The 24,849-nt window shown below is 52.3% G+C and overlaps 1 protein-coding gene across 10 annotated transcripts in view; it reads left to right on the top strand.

Moving 5' to 3' along the window:
• Window positions 1–24,849, top strand: part of OBSCN (obscurin, cytoskeletal calmodulin and titin-interacting RhoGEF) — a 127,691-nt gene that overhangs the window by 38,717 nt on the left and 64,125 nt on the right. For 6 of the 10 annotated variants that reach the window (XM_080923619.1, XM_080923615.1, XM_080923616.1 and 3 more), the window contains exons 17-42: window positions 256–531; window positions 3,147–3,422; window positions 4,705–4,980; window positions 6,035–6,319; window positions 6,501–6,767; window positions 6,890–7,159; window positions 7,957–8,223; window positions 8,577–8,843; window positions 9,019–9,128; window positions 9,211–9,364; window positions 10,162–10,323; window positions 10,415–10,519; window positions 10,845–11,111; window positions 11,378–11,647; window positions 12,128–12,394; window positions 12,486–12,752; window positions 12,833–13,099; window positions 14,046–14,318; window positions 15,390–15,656; window positions 15,800–16,066; window positions 19,049–19,321; window positions 19,774–20,040; window positions 20,826–21,092; window positions 21,189–21,452; window positions 21,601–21,864; window positions 24,498–24,761. In XM_080923619.1, the coding sequence (XP_080779745.1) occupies window positions 256–531; window positions 3,147–3,422; window positions 4,705–4,980; window positions 6,035–6,319; window positions 6,501–6,767; window positions 6,890–7,159; window positions 7,957–8,223; window positions 8,577–8,843; window positions 9,019–9,128; window positions 9,211–9,364; window positions 10,162–10,323; window positions 10,415–10,519; window positions 10,845–11,111; window positions 11,378–11,647; window positions 12,128–12,394; window positions 12,486–12,752; window positions 12,833–13,099; window positions 14,046–14,318; window positions 15,390–15,656; window positions 15,800–16,066; window positions 19,049–19,321; window positions 19,774–20,040; window positions 20,826–21,092; window positions 21,189–21,452; window positions 21,601–21,864; window positions 24,498–24,761 (6,459 nt within the window). The remainder of the gene's footprint in view (window positions 1–255; window positions 532–3,146; window positions 3,423–4,704; window positions 4,981–6,034; window positions 6,320–6,500; window positions 6,768–6,889; window positions 7,160–7,956; window positions 8,224–8,576; window positions 8,844–9,018; window positions 9,129–9,210; window positions 9,365–10,161; window positions 10,324–10,414; window positions 10,520–10,844; window positions 11,112–11,377; window positions 11,648–12,127; window positions 12,395–12,485; window positions 12,753–12,832; window positions 13,100–14,045; window positions 14,319–15,389; window positions 15,657–15,799; window positions 16,067–19,048; window positions 19,322–19,773; window positions 20,041–20,825; window positions 21,093–21,188; window positions 21,453–21,600; window positions 21,865–24,497; window positions 24,762–24,849) is intronic. The other 4 variants (XM_080923621.1, XM_080923620.1, XM_080923618.1 and 1 more) reach the window with 1 other exon arrangement.

Below are 24,849 nucleotides of genomic sequence, written 5' to 3'. Positions count from 1 at the left end.
ATCTATCTATCTATCTATCTATCTATCATGTTTGTTATGATCTGTATTTGAGGCACCTATTACAGGACTTGGAATGTTCTCTGGGTAAATAGGGAGAATGACTTTCCCTGTGCTTAGAGGCCTTAGGGCTTCTCCTGAGCCTTGTGTAGAGTCTGGGTGACAGTCCCCTCCAGCTGACCCACCCAGGACCTTTCTGGTTGAAACTCTGCTGCTCTAGACAGTGCCTCTGACTCTGAGTATTTCCATCTGTCCCAGAGCCCAAGGTGGTGTTTGCCAAGGAGCAGCAGGCACACAGCGAGGTGAAGGCAGAGGCAGGGGCCAGTGCCACACTGAGCTGCGAGGTGGCCCAGGCCCAGACTGAGGTGACATGGTTCAAGGATGGGAAGAAGCTGAGCTCCAGCTCCAAGGTGCGAGTGGAGTCCTCGGGCTGCTCCAGGAGGCTGGTGGTGCAGCAGGCGGGCAAGGCGGACGCTGGGGAGTACAGCTGTGAGGCCGGGGGACAGAAGGTCTCCTTCCAGCTGGAAGTCGCAGGTGGGTGTTCAGGGATCAAGGCTGCTTGTTTTCATGTGGTGGGAGATGAGCTAATGGCCTAGTTGATCCTGTCTCTGCACATGTCCCTGTATTCTCTGTCAAACTACTTTCTTCATGCTGGGGTGTGCAGGAGAGAGGAAGGGGGTTGGGTCCCAGAGTCCTGGAGTGCACAGGACCGGAGACCTAGAACACTTCACTAGATCCCTAAATACTAACTCTCTCTTGGGCACTGCTCTGGAGACCATGCCTTTAACATCTGGGTCTTTGGGGGGAACATTTCAGTTCCTAACAGTGCACCCAAAGAAAAGGTAGGGACTTTCACCAAATCAATTTAGAATATGCTAAAATCAAGTAGGGAGGACACAAGTGTCTTAGTGCAGGGATAGGCGGTCATACTGAAAGAGCAGAAATGTCCCCTCACAACAACGATTCTCCCACCCCACCTATACCTAGTTCTGGGACTCATGGAGGGGCTGCAGACAGTATGATTGTTGCACAGAACATTTTGGACCCTATTGAAAAAACACTGCAGTAACCACCACATACAAAGCCAGTCAGGCAGAGTCCCAGACTTAGAACAGAAAGAGAAACTCAAACCCTCAAGGTGTCCTGCCGATGTTTCTCTGATTCCAGTTCTGAACTGGATTCACTGTTTTTGGCCAATGTATAGTGGCACTCAGGGAGGTGCAGTGTGGAGCCTGATAGCATGTTTGCGATGTGCACTGATGTGCAAGGATCACACTCTGGCTGTCAATGTTTTCACATTGTGTGTTGCATGGAGTTACCTGAAGTACTTACGTAGTTTCTCTAAGATATAAGAGAACAACAGAACTTATAGAATGGGTATATGTGCCAATGGAACATAAACATACACTTCTAGAACACACACACACACACACACATACACACTCACAGACATACACAGTCACACACACTCACACACATACAGAGTCACACACACTCACACACACACAGACACACACACACACACACACACACACACACACACACACACTCTGTATATTCTAAGCACAGCCTTACCGCTGAGCCACCCTAGTCCCCAGGAACAAGTTCTTTAACAGAACAAACACAGTGACCATAAAACACATCTGAATACGATGAAATCTAAAACTGTGACTTAGGTCTGGATATAGGATTCAGCAGGTAAAGGTTTTGCTGAACAGACTTCATGACCTGAGTTCAATTTCTGGGATTCACGTAAACACATGAGAACCAACTCCACACAGTTGTCCTCTGGCCTTCACCTGCAAGCTGTGGAACACCTCCTCCCCCATATCAATACAACAATAATGATCCATATAAAGTTAAAACACCCAGGGATTTAGCAGAGTCTTCCATAAATGCAGAGAAGCAGAACAATGAAACAAGGGAAGTGTCTGGCATGGGTGGGGTTGTCAGTTCTCTAGTGTGAACATATGCAGAGAGATCCTAAAGTGAGTGCCTAAAAGACAGTACTATTGAAAGTTGGACTGGGGTTGGGGAGATGGCTCAGCGGTTCAAGCACTGAGTACTTGTTTTCCAGAGGACCCAGGTTCGATTCCCAGCACCACGTCGTAGCTCTTAAGTCTCTAACTTTGGTTCCAGGAGACTCAACACACTCACACAGACAGACATGTAGGCAAAATACAATGCACATAAAATAAAAATAAAAAAATTTTTTAAATGGGTCCAAGTTCTGCCCAGTGACACCAGAAAGGAGTGGTGTGGTGTGTTTCAAACATTGGCAGCCATTCTTTTTATCCTGAGTAACACACCATGGCTTTACTTACCCACTGTTTTCTATGGCTCTACAATATATGGAAAATTGCAGAAATGAATCATCGGTTGGGTTGTGAGGGTATCACACCACTTCTGTTCAGTTGGTCTGTATTTTAATTATTAATGGTCCAGAGTGTGGGCTTTTGTTATACTCTATTGTGTTACTTTTTCTTTTTTATCATTAATTGTTGTGATTTTCTTTTGGTTTTCATTTATTTTGAGGCAGTCTTTCTACATATCTCTGACCATCCTGGAATACACTCTGTAGACCAGGCTGGCTAAGAACTCATAAAGCCCACCTGCCTCTGCTAACCAAGTACTGCATTTAAGGGTGTGCACAGCCCCATCAATTTTTTTGAGACAATGTCTCATTATGTAGCCTTGGCTGGCCTTGCCTGGATCTTTCTATATAGACCAGGATAGCCCAAACTTATAGAGATCTGCCTTTTTCTGCTCCTAAGTTCCTGGATTAAAGCCATTCATTTCTTACTTTGCTCATTTATCAACTAAACTTTGTCAGGGGCACTTCAGGAAAAACATATGTATGTATGTATGTATGTATGTATGTATGTATGTATGTATGTATGTATCTATTTATCTATCTATCGTGTTTGTTTTGATCTGTATTTGAGGCACCTATTACAGGCCTTGGAATGTTCTCTGGGTGGATAGGGAGAATGACTTTTTCTGTGCTTAGAGGCCTTAGGGCTTCTCCTGAGCCTCGTGTAGAATCTGGGTGACAGTCCCCTCCAGCTGATCCACCCAGAGTGTTTCTGGTTGAAACTGTGCTGCTCTAGACAGTGCCTCTGACTCTGAGTATCCCCATCTGTCCCCAGAGCCCAAGGTGGTGTTTGCCAAGGAGCAGCAGACACATATCGAGGTGAAGGCAGAGGCAGGGGCCAGTGCCACACTGAGCTGCGAGGTGGTCCAGGCCCAGACTGAGGTGACATGGTTCAAGGACGGGAAGAAGCTGAGCTCCAGCTCCAAGGTGCGAGTGGAGGCCTCGGGCTGCTCCAGGAGGCTGGTGGTGCAGCAGGCGGGCAAGGCGGACGCTGGGGAGTACAGCTGTGAGGCCGGGGGACAGAAGGTCTCCTTCCGGCTGGACGTGCCAGGTGAGTTTCAAGATACTAAGCCTTGTGTGAAGTGAGGACTGACTCAGTGCCTCTGTTAAGTCAGTCTCTTTAACCCTCTGTACTTTAAGGTCATGGGGAGCCATGGCCGACCATGGCTGAACCTATGGTCTTCCCATTACACATCTCTTCACATCACCCCCAGTGTTTCTGGTCCCCAACTATTGAATGGGAAGGGTATCCTGGGAAGGTTCTTTTCTTCCTGTATGTCAGAAGACATGTTCCCAGATTGGGGAGTGTCACCTTTGTCATGTTTTTGTTTCTTCCTAGAGCCTTCCTAATGCTCCTTGTTTCTACCTTATTGGTGCTTGCCAAAGAACAGCAGGCACAGCCCCTGGCTGCAGTAGACTTTACTTGCTCTGAGCAGACAATCGATTATTTAGGATCTCAGAATAAACTGCACGATGGTGTCACAGGCCTTTAATCCCAGCACTTGCGAGGCAGAGGCAGTTGGATTTCTTTGGAATTCGTGGCCAGCCTGGTCTATAGAGCGAGTTCTAGGACATCTAAGGCTACACAGAGAAATCATGTCTTGAAAAACCAAAGAGAGAGAGAGAGAGAGAGAGAGAGAAATCTTACAGTAAGATTAAATAAGATATAAATCCACTCAACACAAATGGAAGTCAACTCCTTGGTCTCAGATGAAACTTCACATTAGTGTGGCTCCCACCTGACACACAGCAGACGGGGAAGACACTTAGAATGCTGCAGGCGCAGCCTTACTGTGTGAATACATAAAGAGCATCTAAAAGTCCGAATGGGGCGGAGAAGCATTATTAACCATAGAGTAAACGTGTCATCCCGGAAGATAGAGCATAGTGGCCAGAGCCAGGGATGGACCTCCACTGAGTGAGGCAGGGACACAAGGCAGAGCCTCAGAGAGTTGAGGCTACATCCTTAACACCGAGTGTGGCTCGTGAGTCTCAGAGCAGGCAAGGGTATGCAGCATCAGGAGCTCTCCCCACTGGGGAGGATGTACCTTGCACAGTCCTGGGACACACGTCCTTGCCATCGTAGGACAGATGTGTCCTTTGCCTTTTACAGAAACTGTAACAGAACCTTCCTATAGTGGGGGTGGGATGTGTGGGTGGACTGTGGCTTTGTGCTGAGAGATGTGGGACTTCCTAAGCACATCAAGTGCAGGGCATGGAGGGTATTCTATCCTATGGCCACTGCATCCAATCTTTCCTCTTCCCCATCTCCCCATGTAACCTTTCTGACCTAAACAGTTCTCTGATCCCTGTGTGTCCCCTCCTGTCTCTAGACACCAAACTTGTGTTTGCCAAGGAGCAGCAGGCACACAGCGAGGTGAAGGCAGAGGCAGGGGCCAGTGCCACACTGAGCTGCGAGGTGGCCCAGGCCCAGACTGAGGTGACATGGTTCAAGGATGGGAAGAAGCTGAGCTCCAGCTCCAAGGTGCGAGTGGAGGCCTCGGGCTGCTCCAGGAGGCTGGTGGTGCAGCAGGCGGGCAAGGCGGATGCTGGGGAGTACAGCTGTGAGGCCGGGGGACAGAAAGTCTCCTTCCGGCTGGACGTGCCAGGTGGGTGTCACACTCATGTACACGCTACATATATACCACATATATCACATACTACATACCACACACAGATACATATATACACATCACACATATACCACACATACATATACACACCACACACACAATACACACACATACCATACACCACACACACACACACACACACACACACACACATGCCACATATTACACAGACACCCCCCTCCATGCTTCATGGGACAGGAGAGCTGAGAGATGACATAGTGCTTAAGAAAACTCACTGCTCTTGCAGCAGACCTGGGTTTTATTCCAAGCACCCATATGGCTCACCTGCAACTCCAGTTCCGTGAGTTCTGAGGCTCTTTTCTGGTCTCCATGGACACTGCACACACATACATATATTCTCACATAATAACACACAAAACACATGCATAAAATTAATGTTTTCAATCTAATGCCCTAGATGTTTCTTAATCCAACCAAGCAGACATTTGAGTTCAACCATCTCAGGATCTCTCACTCCATATGTTCCCACTTCCAGGAATGCTCACAGGGATGTTTTTGCAGGCCTGGTACTACCTTGTAAGACTGGCAGAGATTGACACAGCATGTTGCTATGGTGGTGGCTGGAAATTGACTACTGCCACTCCCTCCTAGCTGTCCTTGTCTCTGACTACAGGCATTGACACGCCCTCCATCTGAGGCACAGGGTCTTTTTAAGGGCACCTGCTGGGTGAGGCTCTCCTGAACCATCTCCGACACCCACCCTACCTTTTGCTGGTAGAGTTTTTGCCTGTCTTCTCAGGCTGCCTCTATGGACTTCCGATCTCATTCCATGCCCCGTCTGTCATGCACTGGAGTGTTAGCTGCTCCTCTTCTCTGCCAAGCTGGCCTGAGGGTTGAAGTCCCCTGGAGAGCAGGAATACTGGGTTCTTGGTTGGGATGGTGCTGATGGTGGTCCTCAGAAGAAACACGTCCTTGCTGGCACAACAGCGTGGCAGCAGTTAGCACTCACTAGTTGCAGAGTGAGGTATGCGGGCCCTTGCTTCCATGCCTACCACTTACTTCCCTTCAGAACCAGAGCTGGAGTCCCAAATTCCAGAGAGACCCAGCCGCAGGGAGCCTCTGGTCGTCAAGGAACATGAGACCATTGTCCTGACTGCCACAGTAGCTGCACCTTCTGTGGCTGCTGTGACCTGGCTCAAAGATGGCGTGGAGATCCGCCGCAGTAAGCGGCACGAGACCACCAGTGTGGGTGATACCCATACTCTGACCGTGAGAGAGGCACAGGTTCTGGACAGTGCCATCTACAGCTGCCGTGTCGGCAAGGAAGGTCAGGACTTCCCGGTGCAGGTAGAAGGTGAGCAGAAGCTGGGGGTGGGGTGGGGTGGAGGGGGCAGGCCTCTGGGTCTCCTCCAGGATTCCTGTGTCTGCTCCAAAGACTAGCAGGCAGTGCTCTACAGCAGGCCGGGCCCAGAGTGGGGCTCAGGACACACGCCCATCTGCATAGAGCGCTGGTCGACACCTTCTTCTCTCCTCAGAGGTGGCCACCAAGTTCTCCAAACCCCTGGAGCCCGTCCAAGGAGAATTGGGTGGCACTGTGACACTGGTCTGTGAGCTGAGCCCGGAGCAGGCTGAGGTCATTTGGCGCTGTGGGGGCACACAGCTGCGGGCGGGCAAGCGCTTCCAGATGACATCTGAGGGGCCTAGGCGCACACTGACCGTGTCTGGCCTTCGAGAGGATGATGCAGAGGAGTATGTGTGTGAGAGCCGGGACGACCGCACCAGTGCTCGGCTCACTGTCAAAGGTACCCGTGGGTGAGCTAAGGTGGCTTCCTGGGGGAGACAGCCTTCCACATGTCTGTCTGGTTGGGAGGGGGTCTCTGTAGAGCCTCTCCTGTGGCTTCTCATGGCCGTTTTTCCTCTGTAGTTCCCCGAATGGTCAAGTTTACATCTGGATTGAGTGCCTTGGTAGCAGAGGAGGGCCAAGAGGCCACCTTCCAGTGTGTTGTGTCCCCCAGCGATGTGGCAGTCATGTGGTACAAGGATGGCAGGCAGCTGCAGCCTAGCGAGAAGTTTGTTATGGTACAGAGCGGGGCCAGCCGAAGCTTGACCATCTTGGGCCTGACCCTGGAGGATGCTGGCCACGTCACAGTGGAGGCCGAGGGTGCCTCATCTTCCGCTGCCCTCCGGGTCCGAGGTAAGCTGGGAGCTGACCAGACTCTCAGAATGTCCAGTGGCTCCTTGAAGTAGGTGCCCTTCCCTCCTCATGAGCTAATGAGAGAGAGCTCCACACTCTGTGGACCCCCAGGGGGGGGGGACATGAAGTCTCTCAGCTGTCAACAGAGGTGATTTGGTGGGAGGACTAGGTATCCTTGTGTGTACTTGGCAGGGGCAGGGATAAGGCTGGGACAATCCAGACAGACCTCCTTCTGGAGGAAGTCTGCAATGACAAAGCAGGAGGGGCACCGGTAGCCAGTGTACTCAAAAGAGGGAGGTATGGATGTACTTGAGAGACAGAACTTTATCTGAGAAAGCAGCAGGCGTGGCTGGCTCTTGAGTGAGGAGTTATGAGGCTGGGTGTACCTCCTAGGAGACGGGGAAGGACGGGACAGCTAGGCCCACACTGGAATCTTTGTCTCCTCATATATTTTAACATGAGCCAGTGTCCTTGGGCCTTGTTAAAGGGCAGACAATGGGACAGTGGCTGAGGGGTTGTGAAGTGTCCCTCCCCACTGGCTGTTGATGGTGTCCGGCTATAGTTGGGAGTTCAGCAGAGATGACCAGAGCAGGGCAGCAGGGCTTGGGAGGGGCTAAGAAATGACCTTAGCGTCCCCTCATAAAATAAGCCTGTATAAGGAGTGCAGTTGGGGCTTTGTTTGAAGCAGGACTGATCATGTGGTAGGACTCTCTGGGCCAAGATGCAGGCTGGGTGCAGCGGTGGGGCTCGGGCAGGCCCAAAGTGGCCAGGATGACCTTTGCCCTTCTGCGTCTCAGAGGCACCAGTCCTCTTCAAAAGGAAGCTTGAGCCGCAGACGGTGGAGGAGAGGACCTCTGTGACAATGGAGGTGGAACTGACACGCCCCTGGCCTGAAGTGAAGTGGACACGCAACGCTGCCGTCCTGACACCCAGCGAGAACGTGGAGATCCGTGCAGAAGGTGCTCGGCACCGGCTGGTGCTCCGCAGTGTGGGCTTTGCTGACCGTGGCTTCTTTGGCTGTGAGACACCAGATGACAAGACTCAGGCCAAGCTCAATGTAGAAAGTAAGGCCGCGGTTGGGACTTAAGAGGGGGAGAGGGGCTCCTTCCGGAGTGGGAGATATGGTCTTGTGTTGGCTGTGAGGTGGGGAGCGGGGTTTCCTTTGGTAGAGGCAGGGAGTCACCCTGGTTCTGGCAGGTGGATCCAAGGAAGGAAAAGATGGAGGATGTGAAGGGTCAGGCCCTGGGGGTCAGCTGGGGTTGAGGTTGAGCCGGGTGAAGATGCTTACTGAGGGCTACTGCCCAGACTCTTCCTCTGCTCTGTGGCCTCCAGGATGGTGGGCTAACTCACACCTGCATCTGAGTCCTGTCTGGTTGGAGGGTCTCACTTCACTAGCTCACTAGAGCCCCTCTGACAGTGAGGCAGGTCCGGCTGGTTCGAGGTTTGCAGGAGGTGGAGGCTAAGGAACAGGGCACGGCCTCGATGGATGTGGAGTTGTCCCATGCTGAGGTGGAGGGCAGCTGGACTCGAGATGGCCTGCGACTTCAGCCTGGGCCCAAATGCCACCTGGCTGTGCAAGGCCCCGTCCACATCCTCACGCTCTCTGAGCTGCAGCCACAGGACAGCGGGTTGGTGGCCTTCAGGGCTGAGGGCGTGCACACGTCTGCGCGGCTCATAGTCACTGGTGAGTAGATGAGAACTCCGCTCCAGGGCACAGCTACTCCATTTCCCTAAGCGGTCCAGGGAGGCAGATGGGACCAGGAGGGACGTGGAAGCCCCTTTGTTGGTATTAGCACCAACCTACCTGCTCAGAAAGCACCTCCAAACCTCACGTGTTCCTTCCCTACTTCCTGTCTCAGAGTTGCCCGTGAGCTTCACTAGACTACTACAGGATGTGGTGGCCACTCAGAAGGAGAAGGTGACCCTGGAGTGTGAGTTGTCAAGGCCTGTGGATGTGCGGTGGCTGAAGGTACTTCTCCCTGTGGGCATCCAGGAGGTGAACCCCTTCTCCTGAGCCTCTGTAGTCCTGACCAGTCCTCTCTGCCCTACAGGATGGTGTGGAGCTGCGAGCAGGCAAGGCCATGGGCATTGTGGCTCAGGGAACCTGCAGGAGTCTCATTATCTATCGGTGTGAGACAGAGGACCAGGGTGTCTATGTGTGTGATGCTCTTGATGCTCAGACCTCTGCCTCTCTGAGGGTGCAAGGTGGGTTCTGGACAGAGTGGAGGGTGGGCAAGGAGAACTGACCGGCAGGAGTGAGTGCTTTCTTGTGCCTCTGCTTCCTTAAGCCTGGCTTGCAAGCTGGTAATGTGCTGGGAGTCCCTGGGCATGCCAGCTGTCTTACTCAATGCTCTGTTGCTGGGAAGAGACACCATGGTCACAGCAACTCTTATAAAGGATAACATTCCATTGGGGCTGACTTACAGTTCAGAAGTTTTGTCTATTGTCATCATGGTGGGAGGTCTGGCAGCATGCAGGCAGACCTGGTACTGGAAAAGAACCTTGAGAGTTCTATATCAGGATCTATAGGCAGCAGAGAGGGAGATGGGGAAGGGGAGGGGAGGAGGAGGAGGAGGAGGAGGGGAGGGAAAGATGAAGGGGGAGGGGAGGGAAGGAGAAAGTGGAGGAGGAGAGGGAGAGGAGAAAGGGAAAAGGGAAATGGGGAAGGGGAGGACAGGGGGAGGGGAGGGAAAAGGAGAATGGGGGAGGAGAAAGGGGGAATGGGGGAGGGGGAGGAGAGGGGAAGAGGAGAGAGGGAGGGGAAGGGGAGAGAGGGAGGAGAAGAGAGAGACAGACAGACAGAAAGAGACAGAGATAGAGAGAGAGGCAGGGGAAGAGAGGGCCTGGCATGAGCATTTGAAACCACAAAGCACACCCTGAGTGACACGCTTCCTTCAACAAGGCCACACCTCCTAATGCTACTTCCTAAGTCTTCAAATGTGTAAGCCTATGGGGCCCTTTTAACTCGGATCACCACAATGGCCCTCTCTCCCCTCCTCTAGGCCGCAGTGTTCAGATTATGAAGCCACTGGAGGATGTGGAGGTGATGGAGAAGGAGGGTGCCACATTCTCCTGTGAGGTGTCCCATGATGAGGTTCCCGGCCTATGGTTCCGAGGACCCAGTAAGCTACGGCCCAGTGACAACGTGCGCATCCGGCAGGAAGGTAACAGGGCCGCGGGCTGTAGAGCAGAGTGGTTGGGGTCCCCAGGCAGTCTTCCTCGCTTTCAGCAGTACTGAGTGTCCTTGGTCTCCAGGGAGGACGTACACTCTTATCTTCCGGAGGGTCTTGGCAGAAGACGCAGGGGAGATCAAGTTCATAGCTGAAACTGCAGAGTCAAGAGCTCACCTCCGAGTGAAAGGTGAGGAAGGGAGGGACTGGGCGTGGTGAGCTGGGTTACTTAGCTGGCCTGCCGCAGACAGGGCAGCAACAATCACAAAGCAGGTAGGGAGTGCGTATCCTCAGGAAGAGGAGGTGCAAGGAGTTCAAGTTCCACTTTGCTCATCAGTTGTAGCCAATGGATTCTAGATTATCTCCGGGTAGGACACTTGACTTGGCCACCTACTGGCCCAAGAGGAAGCCTGGGCTGTTGGTCTGGAGAAAAGGCCGGTCTCTTGGCTCCTGGGAACTTGCCAAGGGAAAACCTTCCAGGTCACCATCCTGACACGGCCCAACTGTGTCCACAGAACTGCCTGTGACCCTCCTGCGCCCACTGCGGGACAAGATTGCCATGGAAAGACACCGAGGTGTGCTTGAATGCCAGGTGTCCCGGGCTAGCGCCCAGGTTCGGTGGTTCAAGGGCGGAGTGGAGCTGCAGCCTGGGCCCAAGTATGAGGTGGTCAGTGATGGCCTTTACCGGAAACTGGTCATCAGTGACGTGCAGCCCGAGGATGAAGATACTTACACCTGTGATGCTGGCGATGTCAAGACCAGTGCCCAGTTCTTTGTGGAAGGTATGGGATAAAGGGGTGGACAGTCCTCCTAGGTTAGGGTTAGGGTTAGGGTTAGGGTGGGGGGTGTGGGATTTATGGTTTCTGTGGCTTGCTTTGGAGGTTCTGGAGGCTGCCACCTCTGAAAGGGGTCTGACTGGGGACACGCAGGCAGCTGTGGGACGCTAACTGCATAGTAGGAATAGATAAGAAATATACAGTGTGTACGAGGGGGAGACCAGTCCCTCTTGTCGGGTTCTACTGGTGACCAGCCAGCCCTTCCCCCACAGAACAATCCATCACTATTGTGCGGGGGCTGAAGGACATGACAGTCATGGAGCCCGCCCCTGCCTGGTTTGAATGTGAGACTTCCATTCCTTCTGTGAGGCCACCCAAGTGGCTCCTCGGTAAGACTGTGCTACAGGCAGGGGCGAACGTGGGGCTGGAGCAAGACGGCACTGTGCACCGGCTGACGCTACACAAGACCTGCTCGACCATGACTGGGCCTGTGCATTTCACCATCGGCAAATCCCGCTCCTCTGCCCAGCTTCTTGTCTCAGGTTAGACTACAGACGGGGCAAAAGCGAGGGCGGGCACAGCTCAGGGACATGGGCGGCCATCGTTTAGGGCCGTGCGTGGGTGGACATGGCTTGGGGTCGTAGTTTGTTATGCCTCGGGGGCTTGTAAGTTAGAAATGAACAAACGTGCCATGGAAGGACATAGGAGAAGTGACCCATAGGTGGCCCATGCCAAAGCAATAATATTTGGGCTCAAGACTGTGGGTGGGCACTGCCCAGCGGCTTTACAGAATGTGTGGCAGGGCATGGGCACAGGGCTGCACATGGGTGGGCTTAGGGAGAGCTGGCATGGGGGCCAGGGAAGCACAGAACTGTGTGCTGGCAGTGAAGGGCATGTGGAGCGCATCCTTGAAAGAGAGGGCCAGGCATGTCGTTTGGGCTGTGGGTGCAAATGGCTTAGGATAGGCAGGGTGGTCTGGTTTCTTACAGCTCCCCACCTTGCCTTTGTATTATTCCCTGCAGACATTCCTGTGGTACTGGCCCGGCCCCTGGAGCCCAAAGCAGGGCGTGAGCTGCAGTCGGTGGTCCTGTCCTGTGACTTCAGGCCAGCCCCCAAGGCTGTCCAGTGGTACAAGGGGGACACCCCTCTGTCCCCATCAGAAAAGTTCAAGATGGCGCTGGAGGGCCAGATGGCAGAGCTGCGCATACTCCGGCTCACTCCAGCCGACACCGGGGTCTACCGGTGCCAGGCGGGTAGTGCCCAGAGCAGTGCCGAGGTTACTGTGGAAGGTAGAGAGCTGGGAAGGAGGGCAGTGGACCCCACTGCAGGGCAGGGGGTAGCTGGTAATACAGTGCTGAATTGCTGGTGTGTACCGTGTAGCTCGGGAGGTGACGGTGATTCAGCCACTGCAGGATGCCGAAGCCATGGAAGAAGGCCGGGTCTGCTTCTCCTGTGAGCTGTCCCATAAGGACGAGGATATCGAATGGTCGCTCAATGGTACACCGCTGTACAATGACAGCTTCCACGAGATCAGCCATGAGGGCTGTCTCCACACACTGGTGCTGAAGAGCGTCCGGCAGGCTGACGCGGGCACTGTGTGTGCCACCTCCTCCAAGGTGTCACTTTCTGCCCGGTTGGTGGTTAAAGGTGAGACCTGTGTGATCCGTGGGGTGCCCTCCCCCTGGCTGGGCATGGGCTCCCCTCACCGGCTCATGCTATCCCTCCAGCAAAGCCAGTGGTGTTCCTGAAAGCTCTGGATGACGTATCTGTGGAAGAACGTGGCACGCTGACCCTGCAATGCGAGGTCTCTGACCCTGAGGCACGAGTGGTTTGGCGAAAAGATGGTGTGGAGCTGGGGCCCAGTGACAAGTATGACTTCCTACACAAGGCGGGTGCTCGGGGCCTTACGGTCCATGACCTGAGTCAGGAGGATGCTGGACTGTACACCTGCCAAATGGGCAGTAAGGAGACCCAGTCCAGGGTCAGTGTGCACGGTGAGTGGCTTTTGGCCAGGATAGTCTTTTTTTTTTCCATCTAGAGGCACCAGGCTGCTCTTTAAGACTGAAAGGCTGTTCTGTGTTTCAAGCAGGCACCACAGGTGTTGTTTGTAGCACATAGGGCTTACCGTGGCCCTTTGAGGCCCTGGGAACAGGCAGATGGGCCGATGAAGTTGCCTACAGATCCTCACAGTCGGAGCTGCTATGGATTTGTCCAGAGCCCTGACATTTGCTCTGGACTACGTGATGGGGTTGAAAGGAAATCAGCCAGGCATGTGGGGGAACACTAAAAGGTGTGACCGGGTGTCAGTCTTAAGAGGGTTCCCAGTCCAAGGGCAGATGTCCTTTCCTGCATGTGAACAGCCATCTATGTTTCCATTCCTTGCAGCCTAGGGTCATAGCTGCTACCCTACACATCACTATTATTTTAAGGAGGTTAGTCCCTCTGAGCCCACGTCTTTCAGCTTGGGAAGCCACTCACTGTTCTGGCTCACGTCTGGTATCCTAGCTTGGAGGACATAGGTTAGCAGCTTGTTCGTTCATGATCCCTCGGAGGCTCTATGACAGCCTTATAGGAAGGGAGCACAGTGAACTTTGCATAGGACTAGGCTTGCTCTCTCTGGAAAGGGTACTGATGGGGCTCCTAACCCTCCCCACCCCCCCGAGAGTTACAGATGGTTAGAAATGTGTCAGGTTCTCCTCCCAACCACCTTGATTCACAGCTGTCAATCATGTAAACACCAGGGCATGGGCAGCTCGAAGTGAGGATTTCGGTGCCAGCTCAGTGATGCCATGTATTGTCATCAGGTGTAGAGCTAGGGACAGTGGGAGACTTGGCCTTGCAGTGTGACATGGCCCTTCCCACTGTCTGGCATGGGACACTACAGTTCCCTGAGGCTGACATCTGTGAACTGATAGGTGACCTGTTTCTTACGCCCCATAGATCTTCACGTGGGCATCACCAAGAGGTTAAAGACGGTGGAGGTGCTGGAGGGAGAGAGCTGCAGCTTTGAGTGTGTCCTTTCCCACGAGAGTCCCAGTGACCCAGCAGTGTGGACGGTCTGTGGGAAAACAGTGGGAAGTTCTGGACACTTTCAGGCTGTTCGGCAGGGCCGCAAATACACTCTGACAGTCAAAGATGCTGTGCTCAGTGATGCAGGAGAAGTGGTCTTCTCAGTGCTGGGCCTCACATCCAAGGCCTCGCTCATCATCAGAGGTGGGTCCTGCAGCTGAAGCCAGGAGCCTAATACTGAACTGGGGCACAGTTGAGCTGGGGTACTTCTAGGGACCATTTCCCTATCATGGTGGAGACTCAAAATATCTGTTGGGAGTGCTGGGGTGGGGAATTTTGGTTATTGAAGGGAGTGATGTCCCTGCCTGAGCATCTTTGAGTTTCTAGAGCAAGCCCAGAATTCTGGTCCCTCGTTCGTGGTCTGACTGCTCTCAGTGCATGTAGATCACTCAGCTAGTCTGATACGTAAGCAGAGGCTGGGGAGGCTGGGAGGTGGCCTCTGATGTCTTGAAGCTTGTGCTTCTGACACATATTTGGTGCTCATGGGTGGATCTGCACAGGGACCAGCCAAGCTGCAGTCATACCCTGGTGTGAGCCTTGAATGAGGTGTCCTTAGAACACATGCTTTGTGGGTCTCACCGTGACAGTGGGGCTTGCTCCAGAAGTCTGAGGAGTCAAGGGTTAGAGGTTGTGTGGTTTTGGTCTCTAGAGAGTCCATGTTCCCAAATGCCTGTCTATCCACATTCTAGCCGTGGCTGAGGCCATTTATTTCTTCTATATTTCGTATTTTTATTTATTCTTTTCTCATACAATATATCTCAACCACAGCCTTCCTTCCTTCTACTCTTCCAAGTCCCCTGCCTCCTCTCAACTCACCCCTCCCCCCTTCCTACAGACTCACTGCTCCTCTGTGTCCCTTCAGAAAAGAACGTGTCTCTCGGAAATATCATCAATCAAATATAACATAACAAGATGCAACAAGACTAGGCACAAACCCTTATATAAAGGTTGGATGAGGCAGTGCTGTAGGAAGGGTCCCAAGAGCAGGAAAAAGAGTCAGAGACAGCCCTGTTTCCCACTTTTAGGAATCCCACAAAACCTCAAGCTAAACCACCACAACATGCATGCAGACGGCATAGCACAGACCCAAAGGCTCGGTGACTGTCATTTCAATGCTGACGGAAGTTTTGAAAGGACGTTGCAGTGACTATGTGGCTAACGGCTGGTTTTGTGGCCAAGGGTGTGCCTCATGGGGACCATGTCTGCTTATTCCAGAGAAGCCGGCGGACATCACAAAGCCTCTGGAGGACCAGCGAACTACGCCTGGGGAAGATGTGATGCTAAGCTGTGAGCTGTCTAGGGCAGGTACCTCCGTGCGCTGGCTGAAAGATGGAAAGGCCATCCGGAAGAGTCAGAAGTATGACCTGCTCAGCGAAGGCACGCGGGCTGTGTTGGTTGTCCGCAAGGCCTCGCTCAAGGATTCTGGGGAATACACCTGTGAGACAGAAGCTTCCAAAAGCACCGCCAGGCTCTGTGTGGAAGGTAAGCCCACTGAACACTGCCCTGCCACAGTCTCTCCTGCAGCATGCCAGGGACCACCCCCAAAACCCCAGTGGAAGTGTCAGAACCTGCATGGTCATAGTAGCTGTACACCCCTGTCCCTACCTGTCTCGTCCCTTACCCAGAAAAGGCAAACCGGTTCACGGAGGAGCTGGCCGACCTGCACGTGGAAGAGAAGGGCAGAGCTGTGTTCACATGCAAGACAGAGCACCCAGCATCCGTCGTGACCTGGCGCAAAGGCCTCCTGGAGCTGTGTGCCTCGGGGAAGCATGTCCCCAGCCAGGAGGGTTTGACCCTGATGCTCACCATCAATGCCCTGGAGAGGACAGACAGTGACACTTACACCTGTGACATTGGCCAAGCCCGGACCCAGGCTCGGCTCCTTGTTCATGGTGAGGCAGTCCTCTCTTGCATAACTGCTTCTGGCTTCTTAATGGGTGCGCTGTTCAGCTTTGTCTGAAGTGCTTAGTCATCAGGACTCTTCCTACTGTAGCTCAGCCCAGCCTTGGATTCTCTATGTCTAAGGGTAGAGCAGATTACCTGGGCATCTCAGGCTTTCCTAGTGTGACCTTCTGTAAGGCAGCCAATGGCCTAACTTCATTTATACAGTGGGCACTTGCTGTGTATTCTGAAGAATCCAGGCCTGTGCTGAGTCCCAGGGTGTGTGTGCTACATGTGATTGGTCATACGGCGTGTATAAGTTATTATGGAGGGACAACTTGACCATGCTTGTTGGTGACTGAGGAGCTTTATGTGTTTCCAGTGGAGAACTGTCTGCCTGTTAGTGTGGCCAATATTGACAGTGTCAGTTTAGAAAGGCTAGGGACAGTGTTGTTACAGAACAGTCACTCCATTGGGAATACTTGGCATTGAAATTGAAGGCCAGGGTGCATCCCAGGGCAAGGAGGCACAGAGGAAGATGGGCATGAGCCTCGTGGGTACAGAGCCCAGCATTTCTGCAGACTTGGGGTGGGGGCTGGTGTCTGTGGTTGCTGGGGGTGTCCCTGCTGTCTCTGTTCTGAATTGCTGCAGAGTTCAAGAAGGTCAAAGGTGAACTTTGGTATGATCCGCACCTATAGACAAGGCATGTGGAGTGTGGATGCACGTGGAACAGGAAAGGGTTTCTCTAGGGCCTCAAGAAAGTATGTGTACCAGGAAGGGTTCTGTTAGGTCTGATAAGAATGAACTCAGCAAAATCTACAATTTGTTATTGATGCTGTTTTGTTTGTTTGTTTTTTTGCTGCCTCTGTTTGTTCTCACTTATGAAATGCTATTTCCCTCCAAAATGCGTGGCGAGCTTTTGTCCTCTCCGGTTTATAGAACACAAAAGTGGTGATCAGTCTAGGTTGAAGGGACATGTCTTGGTATCAGAACAGAGATAACCATGGCTCAGATATGACCTTGGCTCAGAGATGCCCACAGCCTTTACCTAGCTCTGCAGTATTGAGTCGGAGTCCAAGATGGAGTTTACTGGAAACCCCTTCCCAAGATCTGTCTTCAGGGAATAACATTACTCATGTTTGTGAGAAACCTCAGCATTGGCAATTAGAAGTAACAAGAGTTTACCCTTCGTATTTGCAGGCTTCACATCTTCAGATCCTTGCTAATTAAAAACATGTGGAAAAAGAAACTGTGTGGCCGGGGAGATGTCCCCTGGTGTTAGAGCCCATGTAAATGCAGGTGTTTGGGACCCACATGTAATTCCTGCTTGGAAAAGTCAAGGCAGTAGATCTCAGACTGAGAGACCCTGCCTCACTGAATTAGGTGGAAGAGCTATTTGGGAGATTTCTGACATCAACCCGAGCCTCTACATGTGTGTGCACACTCACACATATGTGCTTCCACCATGCAGATACTACATGTGCACACACACTGAGGCACACTGCACACAAATGGAACAAAGAAGAATCTATAGCTGTGATGAATAGAGACTTATGTCCCTTGTTACTGCTCCCTGTACAACACAGTGGAACACTACTCTGAGCACTTCCATTGTTTTGAAAGTGCGGCAGCAGATGTATGCCGAGTACAAATACCTCACTATTTTTAATATGGGACTTGAGTGCCCTCAGATTCCAGACCATCTGGAATCAAGACTGTGGGAGGTAGAAGCAGGAGGGGCAAAAGCTCAAGATTATAGCAAGTTCAAGGTTAGCCTGGGGTACAAGAGACCCTGTCTCAAAAACAGAAAATCAGTAAAGTGTAGACCTTAAGTATAGACCGACTGGCCTGGGGTGGAGTAGAGTCATTCTTTGTGTGACAGCCTACTGATCAGACCCTTTCTGTATGTCCCACCCAGTATTGAGGTCTTTCAAGTGGAGCCCCATCTTCAATGCATTTGTGGGTGCAACTGTGTGTCTGCAGGGTCCAGGCCAATCTACCATTTTTTAATTCAACAACAGCAAAATATTTCTAGGGATTTACATGTGTGTGTGTGAGAATATGGTGAGTATGTTCATGTGAGTGTTGGTACCTGCGGAGGCCAGAGGCCTTGTATTCTCTGAAGCTAGAGTTTTAGGTGGTTGTGAGCCATCTGATGTAGGTGCTAGGAATTTGAGCTTGGGTCTTCTGGGAGAGCACTTTATGCTTTAACCACCAAGCCACCCCACCAGCCCTCGATTTACATTTTAATATACACGTAACTCTGGGTATTTGTTTTAATCTATTCAACTAATATTCAACTAATATTTTGATCTCCCTGTAATACAGTGTGATAACTGAGTATGTGTAGTGAGCGGGGTACCAGGCATTCCCATATGTGAGTAGTCATCTTTTCTGTCTGTGATGAGGCTTTAAGCTTTCCCTTGGGTCATCGAAGTGCAGATGAGCTAAGCCAGGAACAGGGATGCAGGTACCACAAATTCTTCACATTCGTGGATTCTGAAAACTCTGTCTCACAGAACCAGAGAAGAGAATGGAAGGGGGCCAGATGGACCAGGAATAGGAGGGCTTAGAGTCTTTGCAGCCACAGTACCTGTGGCCTCTTCACACCCATCTATGGTTTGTCAATGTGAGGTAGACTGCAGTATGAACTATACTGTACTATGGTGAACATGGTTGGTGTAAGTGGTTTTGGGAGCAGGCAGCCTATCTGTTAGCAAGCCCAGCTTAGTACAAAGGGCAGGGGAGAATGCATGAGATTTAGCAGGCTGTGGGCCTTCCACCAGCTTGGCAAAAGGACTTCAGAGAGGGATATAGGTCTGAGGCTTAGAGACTGACTACAAAAAACTATATGGCTCAGATCTGCTTTTAAGTTTCACAGACAAGGAATAAAGTAGACTACTTGCTTATGATCCCACTAAGGGTCTTGGGATGAAATCATTTCTCTGAGTCTGGCCCTAGGCTACAGGAATTCTGACTTGCTTGCCTCACAGGCCAGAAAGTCCGCATTATTGAGGACCTAGAGGACACTGCTGTCCAGGAGGGCTCCTCTGCTAAGTTTTGCTGCCGCGTCTCCCCTGCTGACTACGGCCCTGTGCACTGGTTCCTGGATAAGACCCCTCTGCACAGCAATGAACTGAATGAGATCACTGTCCAGCCCGGAGGCTACCACGTGCTCACCCTACAGCAGCTGGCGCTCAAGGATTCAGGCACAGTCTACTTCGAGGCGGGTGACCAGCGGACCTCAGCTGCCCTGCGGGTGACTGGTGGGTTTTGTGTCTAAGGGCCACCCATGATGGGGATACTACATGGCCTAGAGGATCCTTGAAGAGGGGCAGGTGACAGCTCCTTCGGGAGCTCTGTCTAGTGCACAGTGTGGGCCTGGGGCTCATGGAAAGGCAAAATTAGCTGTCAATGGCAAGATGGTCTCTCATCTCAGGGAGGTAGCCGATGGCATGGGGATCTTCTGCCTCTGGAGTTGATTTTGAAGACTGAGTTGGGTTCTTTTAGAATTAATGAATTCAGAAATTGTGGAGGAAGTTATTGTGTCCAGAATGGAAATTGCACAGAGGCTGCCTTGTGCCCTCAGCATTTTTGTCTAGCTCCAGCCTGAGGTCAGCATGCAGATACTGATTAAGGCCTCGCACGGCCCATTGTGTTGGTCCTCTCGTAGAGGTACCACCATTCCAATTACCTTTGGCTTTGCTCTATCCTCCAGAGAAGCCGAGCATCTTCTCTCGGCCACTCACAGATGTCACAGTCACAGAAGGCGAGGACCTGACTCTTGTCTGTGAAACCACCACCCCGGATAGCTCCGTGCGCTGGACCAAAGATGGGAAGACGCTGAGGCCATCTTCACGGTGCCAGCTGAGCCATGAAGGCTGTCAGGCCCAGCTGGTCATCACTGGTACCACCCCACAAGATGGTGGGCGGTACAAATGTGAGATTGGCGGAGCCACCAGCAGCTCCATTGTCAGGGTCCATGGTGAGTGCCAGGTGGCCAGGTGGGCAAGAATAAAAATATGACCATATGCAGCAGGAGGCCAGGTCCCCAGGGCAGCTTCTGGTTCTTTTCCTCCATCTCCACCTGTTGTGTAGGGCACTTGGCTTCCTTGTGTCTCAGGGTCTCTGCTGCCCCAGGAGTCTCTCACTTTGGTCTCCTGATCCTTGCTGTGACCCATCCCTCTACTGGCTTTGGTGGACCCCTCCGGAGTTCCTCTTCCTGCCTGTGGCTTGTCTGTCTGGACTACCCTAAGCTAGCCGCACAAACAGGCAGCTTGCACAGTGGGAGTCTGTTGCCCCCATTGCTGTCTAGAAGGTCCTTGACTGGGTGGCCTCTGGGGGTCTGTCTTCTTGGCTTTCAGGTGCTATCTTCTCTGTGACTCCAGATGGTTATCCCTATCTGCTGGTATCCTAGTTATAGATGCCAATGCAGTGAAGTAAGGGCTCATTCCAACAACCATAGTTTATTTCATCGCCTTAAAGTTGACAATGCCAAACAATCACATTCTGAGACCCCAAGTTAGGGCTTCAATGTCTGAACTTTTGGGAGGGGCACAGTTCCCACTGTAATGCGTTTGCCCTTATGTTCATCTGGTCAGTGTCCACTGTTTTCATTACACACCATCAGAACTACATTTCCCAGAAGTCACTGGGTCCTTGCCACTGGCATCAGATATTTGAGTTGCCCCACACCCTGTAGCTGCTTCCCTTCTGGACCCCAGGTGGGATCTTCCTCCAGGAGGCTGAACTGACTCTGCCTATTCACAGCTCTACCAGTTCGGTTCAGGGAGTCGCTGAAGGACATGGAGGTGCCGGAGGGCAGGGCTGCCACGTTACGCTGTGTGCTGTCATCCGTGGCTGCGCCTGTGGAGTGGTGTCATGGAGATGATGTTCTGAAATCCAGCAACAAGTACAGCCTGCGCCAAGAGGGCGCAATGCTGGAACTGGTCATCCGAGACCTGCAGCCCCAGGACAGTGGGCAGTACTCATGCTCCTTTGGGGACCAGACAACTTCAGCCACACTCACAGTGAAAAGTAAGCGTGCTGGTCCATACTCTGCTCTGGACCCAGCGGGAACCGCAGCCCAGTACAGGAGAATAACGATGTTCTCTGTTTTTGTGCCTGCTGCAGCCTCCTCTGCCCAGTTCATAGGAAAACTGAGAAACAAGGAGGCCGCAGAAGGGACCATGGTCACACTTCGGTGTGAGCTGACCAAAGAGGCCCCCGTGGAATGGAAGAAGGGAACAGAGACCCTGAAAAATGGGGACAAATACACTCTGAAGCAGGATGGAGTTGTGTGTGAGCTGCAGATCTGTAGCCTGCTTGTGGCAGATGCAGGGGAGTACCTGTGTGTGTGCGGACAGGAGAAGACTTACGCCACGCTGACTGTCAAGGGTAAAGATCACACATGGCTTCCCACTCCTGAGTGCTGATGGGTTCTTTCCTGTTGCTATGCTGTATTCTGTCCTGTCCTCTATTCTGTCCTGTGTCACATTCTATCTTACCACACTCTGATCCTCCTATCTTTGTCTTACCCTCCTAGCTCAGCCTGTCCACTTCATCAGAAGGCTCAGGAGCAAGGAGGCCACGGAAGGGGACACGGCCACACTGCAGTGTGAACTGAGCAAAGCTGCCCCTGTGGAGTGGAGGAAGGGGACAGAGACCCTGAGAGACGGGGACAGATACAGCCTGAAGCAGGATGGGGCCCTGTGTGAGCTGCAGATCCGCAGCCTGGTTCTAGAAGATGCTGGAGAGTACTTGTGCATGTGTGGACAGGAAAAGACCTCAGCCACACTGACCATCATGGGTAAAGACCATGTGTGTTCCTGTGTGCCGGTGTCCCTGTGTATGGGTGGCTCTGTGCCTGGACACCTTCCACCCACCTTTTCTGACTTTTTATGTCTTATCTCGTTAGCTGATGTTTCTCATACTTGTATGGGACCCACTTTAGATGCCAGAAAACAACGGAGAATTGGGTGTTTCTTAACCTTAGGAGTGTCCTGGCTGGAATGAGTGGTGTGTGTGTGTGTGTGTGTGTGTGTGTGTGTGTGTGTGTGTAACCAATTACCAAGATGTAATCATCCTGGGGGCACACCAAGAAACGGGGGAAGTGGGAAATGGAGAGGAGTCACACACACAACAGGGATACAGGAAGGATAGCCCTGTCATGTGCCTGACTGTAAAGGTAAGCATTCACCATGTAAGGATCAGGCAAGGTCGAAGGCCCACTCCTTAGGAGTCAGATGAAGGTGGAGCACCACCCCATGGGAGTCAGGGTGGAGGCGAGGGCTTGTCTTATGGTGGTGAGGAGATGTGAAGACAAGTCTGTGGGCGTGACCCTGATGCTGTTCTCCCTGGGAGTTACCTGGTCAGCTCTAGAACTTCCCACTGGAGAAGGGTTTGCTGATCTTTTTCTCTGACCACTCTACATGCCCTGTGTTGTACATGTAGTGTCTGTGGCCTACTTTTGTCTACAGCTACAGAGTTTCATGGTCTTTGTGCCTGTGTGTTCCTCCCGGTTGTGGACAGTATTTTACAGATGGTTAGAGGCCTGGGGAGGGCATGACAGGGAGTGAGGTCACACTGTGGAGTGTGTGAACAGAGGAAGGAGCCTCTCTGGAGTATGAATAGAACAGGAGGCCTTCCTGGAGTATGAACAGAGCAAGGTGCCTCCCTGGAGTGTGAACAGATCAAGGTGCTTCCCTGGAGTGAAGAGAAAGGCTTTACAGACGGAGGCAGCTGTGGTTCATGGAGTCCTGAGCCTAGCAGTGGATCTTGGGAATTCTCATATGGGAAATGGCAGCAACAGACCTTCCCAGAGTGGGCTACTAGAACACGCTCCTGAGGCACAGCGTGTCCAGAGAACTGGAATACCTCTCTTGGTGTGACTGGTGACCCGGTGCTGAGATGGCTCTCTGTCAGGAGTCCTTGAAGGGTCTCAGCACCTCAGCACAAGGAAGCAGATGGAATGTACAGACATCACTGAAGGACTCTGGGAATCCTGTCCTGGCGGGCTCTGCGCTCACATGAAGAACTGACTACTGAGGGCACTGGAGAGGAAGGTATGGTAAGGCCTGGCTATTTCTCTGTCCAGGCTGTAGCAGCTGACTCCTATCACATGCACAAACAGCAGAGACACTTGGATGGAAACCAGCTGCCATCTGGAGAGGCCTGGTGTCAAAACGCAGAGTACCATCATGTGTTCAGACGTTCCTAGGGATGGCAGAAGGGTGCATCTGAGGCCCGTTCCACGGCTGTGGAATTAGAAAGCAATCGCAGGAAGACCCCCTATTCCCAACCCCGGGCCATGCAGTTGATGGCTGAGGTATGGAGGGTCCAGCCAGGAGTAGTTTAAGACTAGGCTTCCCCCGACAAGAGCAATGCTTACAGATGCCTTACCCAGACCTTTCAAGACTGATGCATTTTCGGGAGCTACCCTGGACCATAAAGTCCTTAAAGACCTCCAAGCACACAGAGATGGGCATTCAAGAGTTCTCAGTCTTGGCCTGGTAGCCAGAGGAAGTCTCCAGCTTTGGAAAACAGGATCCAGTGTGTCCCTCCTCTTCTCTGTGACCGCTTCCCACACAGTAGCCGAGGACAGGTGTCCAGTCCATTCGCTCAGTCGTGAATCTCTGCCTCTACTCACACCTCAGAGAGTGTGCCTGCACTGGGAAGATGGGACCAGAACCCCGTGCTCACCTACTCCAGGCTGACAGTTCCAGGAAGAGGCTTGTGACTTCTTTCCCACCCAGCCTAGCTGTCTCTTCTTCCTGGTCTGTTCTGTTCTGAGAAGTGGGGTTTGCTATGACTGTGTAGGGGAGGGGCTCGGGCACCCCATGTGCTCTCTCAGCACAGTCAAGCCAATGACATAAGAGCCACGGAAGGAATTGACCACCAAGCCATTCTGTGACCTAGCAGCCAGGCCAAACCATCGAGCCTGGATTTTGTGTGGGCACAGAAGACATGGGGCCAGGGATGCCTCCATTGTACATGCTTCTGCTGTGCAGGTCCTGGGCTCTCTAGACCTCCTGGTCTTCAGGTTCTCTGTCTTCGCTGCTTGACCAGGGTCAGGCTGACCCGTCTTTGTGCTGCCCCCTCTGTGCTGTTTTGCACTTGTTTCCTTGTGCTCTCCAGACTGTGTTTCACTGTTGAGTGTCATGTCCTGTCTCCAGAATGCTCATCCTGGTAATCGTAGTGTTGTCCTCAGCCCCACAAGCCAAAGTCATGTACAATCTGAGGCCCTGGAAACTCATGGAATGGACTGTGGCCATGAGATGCATTGTCTAGACTAAGGATCATCGCACCTTCAGCTGTATTTAGCATGCCCAGCCTGTGGCCTGTGTGTGGCAGGGGTTCCCGTCTTCCCTGTACCATCCTCATCTAGGGTCGCCCATGTTCCCAGAGAGTATAATAGTGTCTGTGTCTTTCTGACATCCCCAGCCCTTCCAGCTAAGATCATAGAAAGTGTGAAGAATGATGAAGCCATAGAAGGAACCACAGCGACGCTGAGCTGTGAACTGAGTAAGGTGGCTCCTGTAACATGGAAAAAAGGAACGAAGACCTTGCGAGACGGAGACAAATATGGCCTGAGGCAGGACAGAGCTGTGTGTGAGCTTCAGATCCGTGACCTGACTGTGGAAGATGCTGGAGAATACTCATGTGTGTGTGGGCAGGAGAGGACCTCAGCCACACTGAGTGTCAAGGGTAAAGATCAGCTGAGGTCACCTGAACCTGAGGATGGTGTCTCCATGTTGTCTCATTTTTATGTCTGTTCTCCATATGTGACACAGTT

The sequence above is a fragment of the Micromys minutus genome (assembly GCF_963924665.1).
Source record: "Micromys minutus genome assembly, chromosome: 10".
Classification (NCBI taxonomy): Eukaryota; Metazoa; Chordata; class Mammalia; order Rodentia; family Muridae; genus Micromys; species Micromys minutus.
This window is presented reverse-complemented; position numbering and strand designations above follow the sequence as displayed.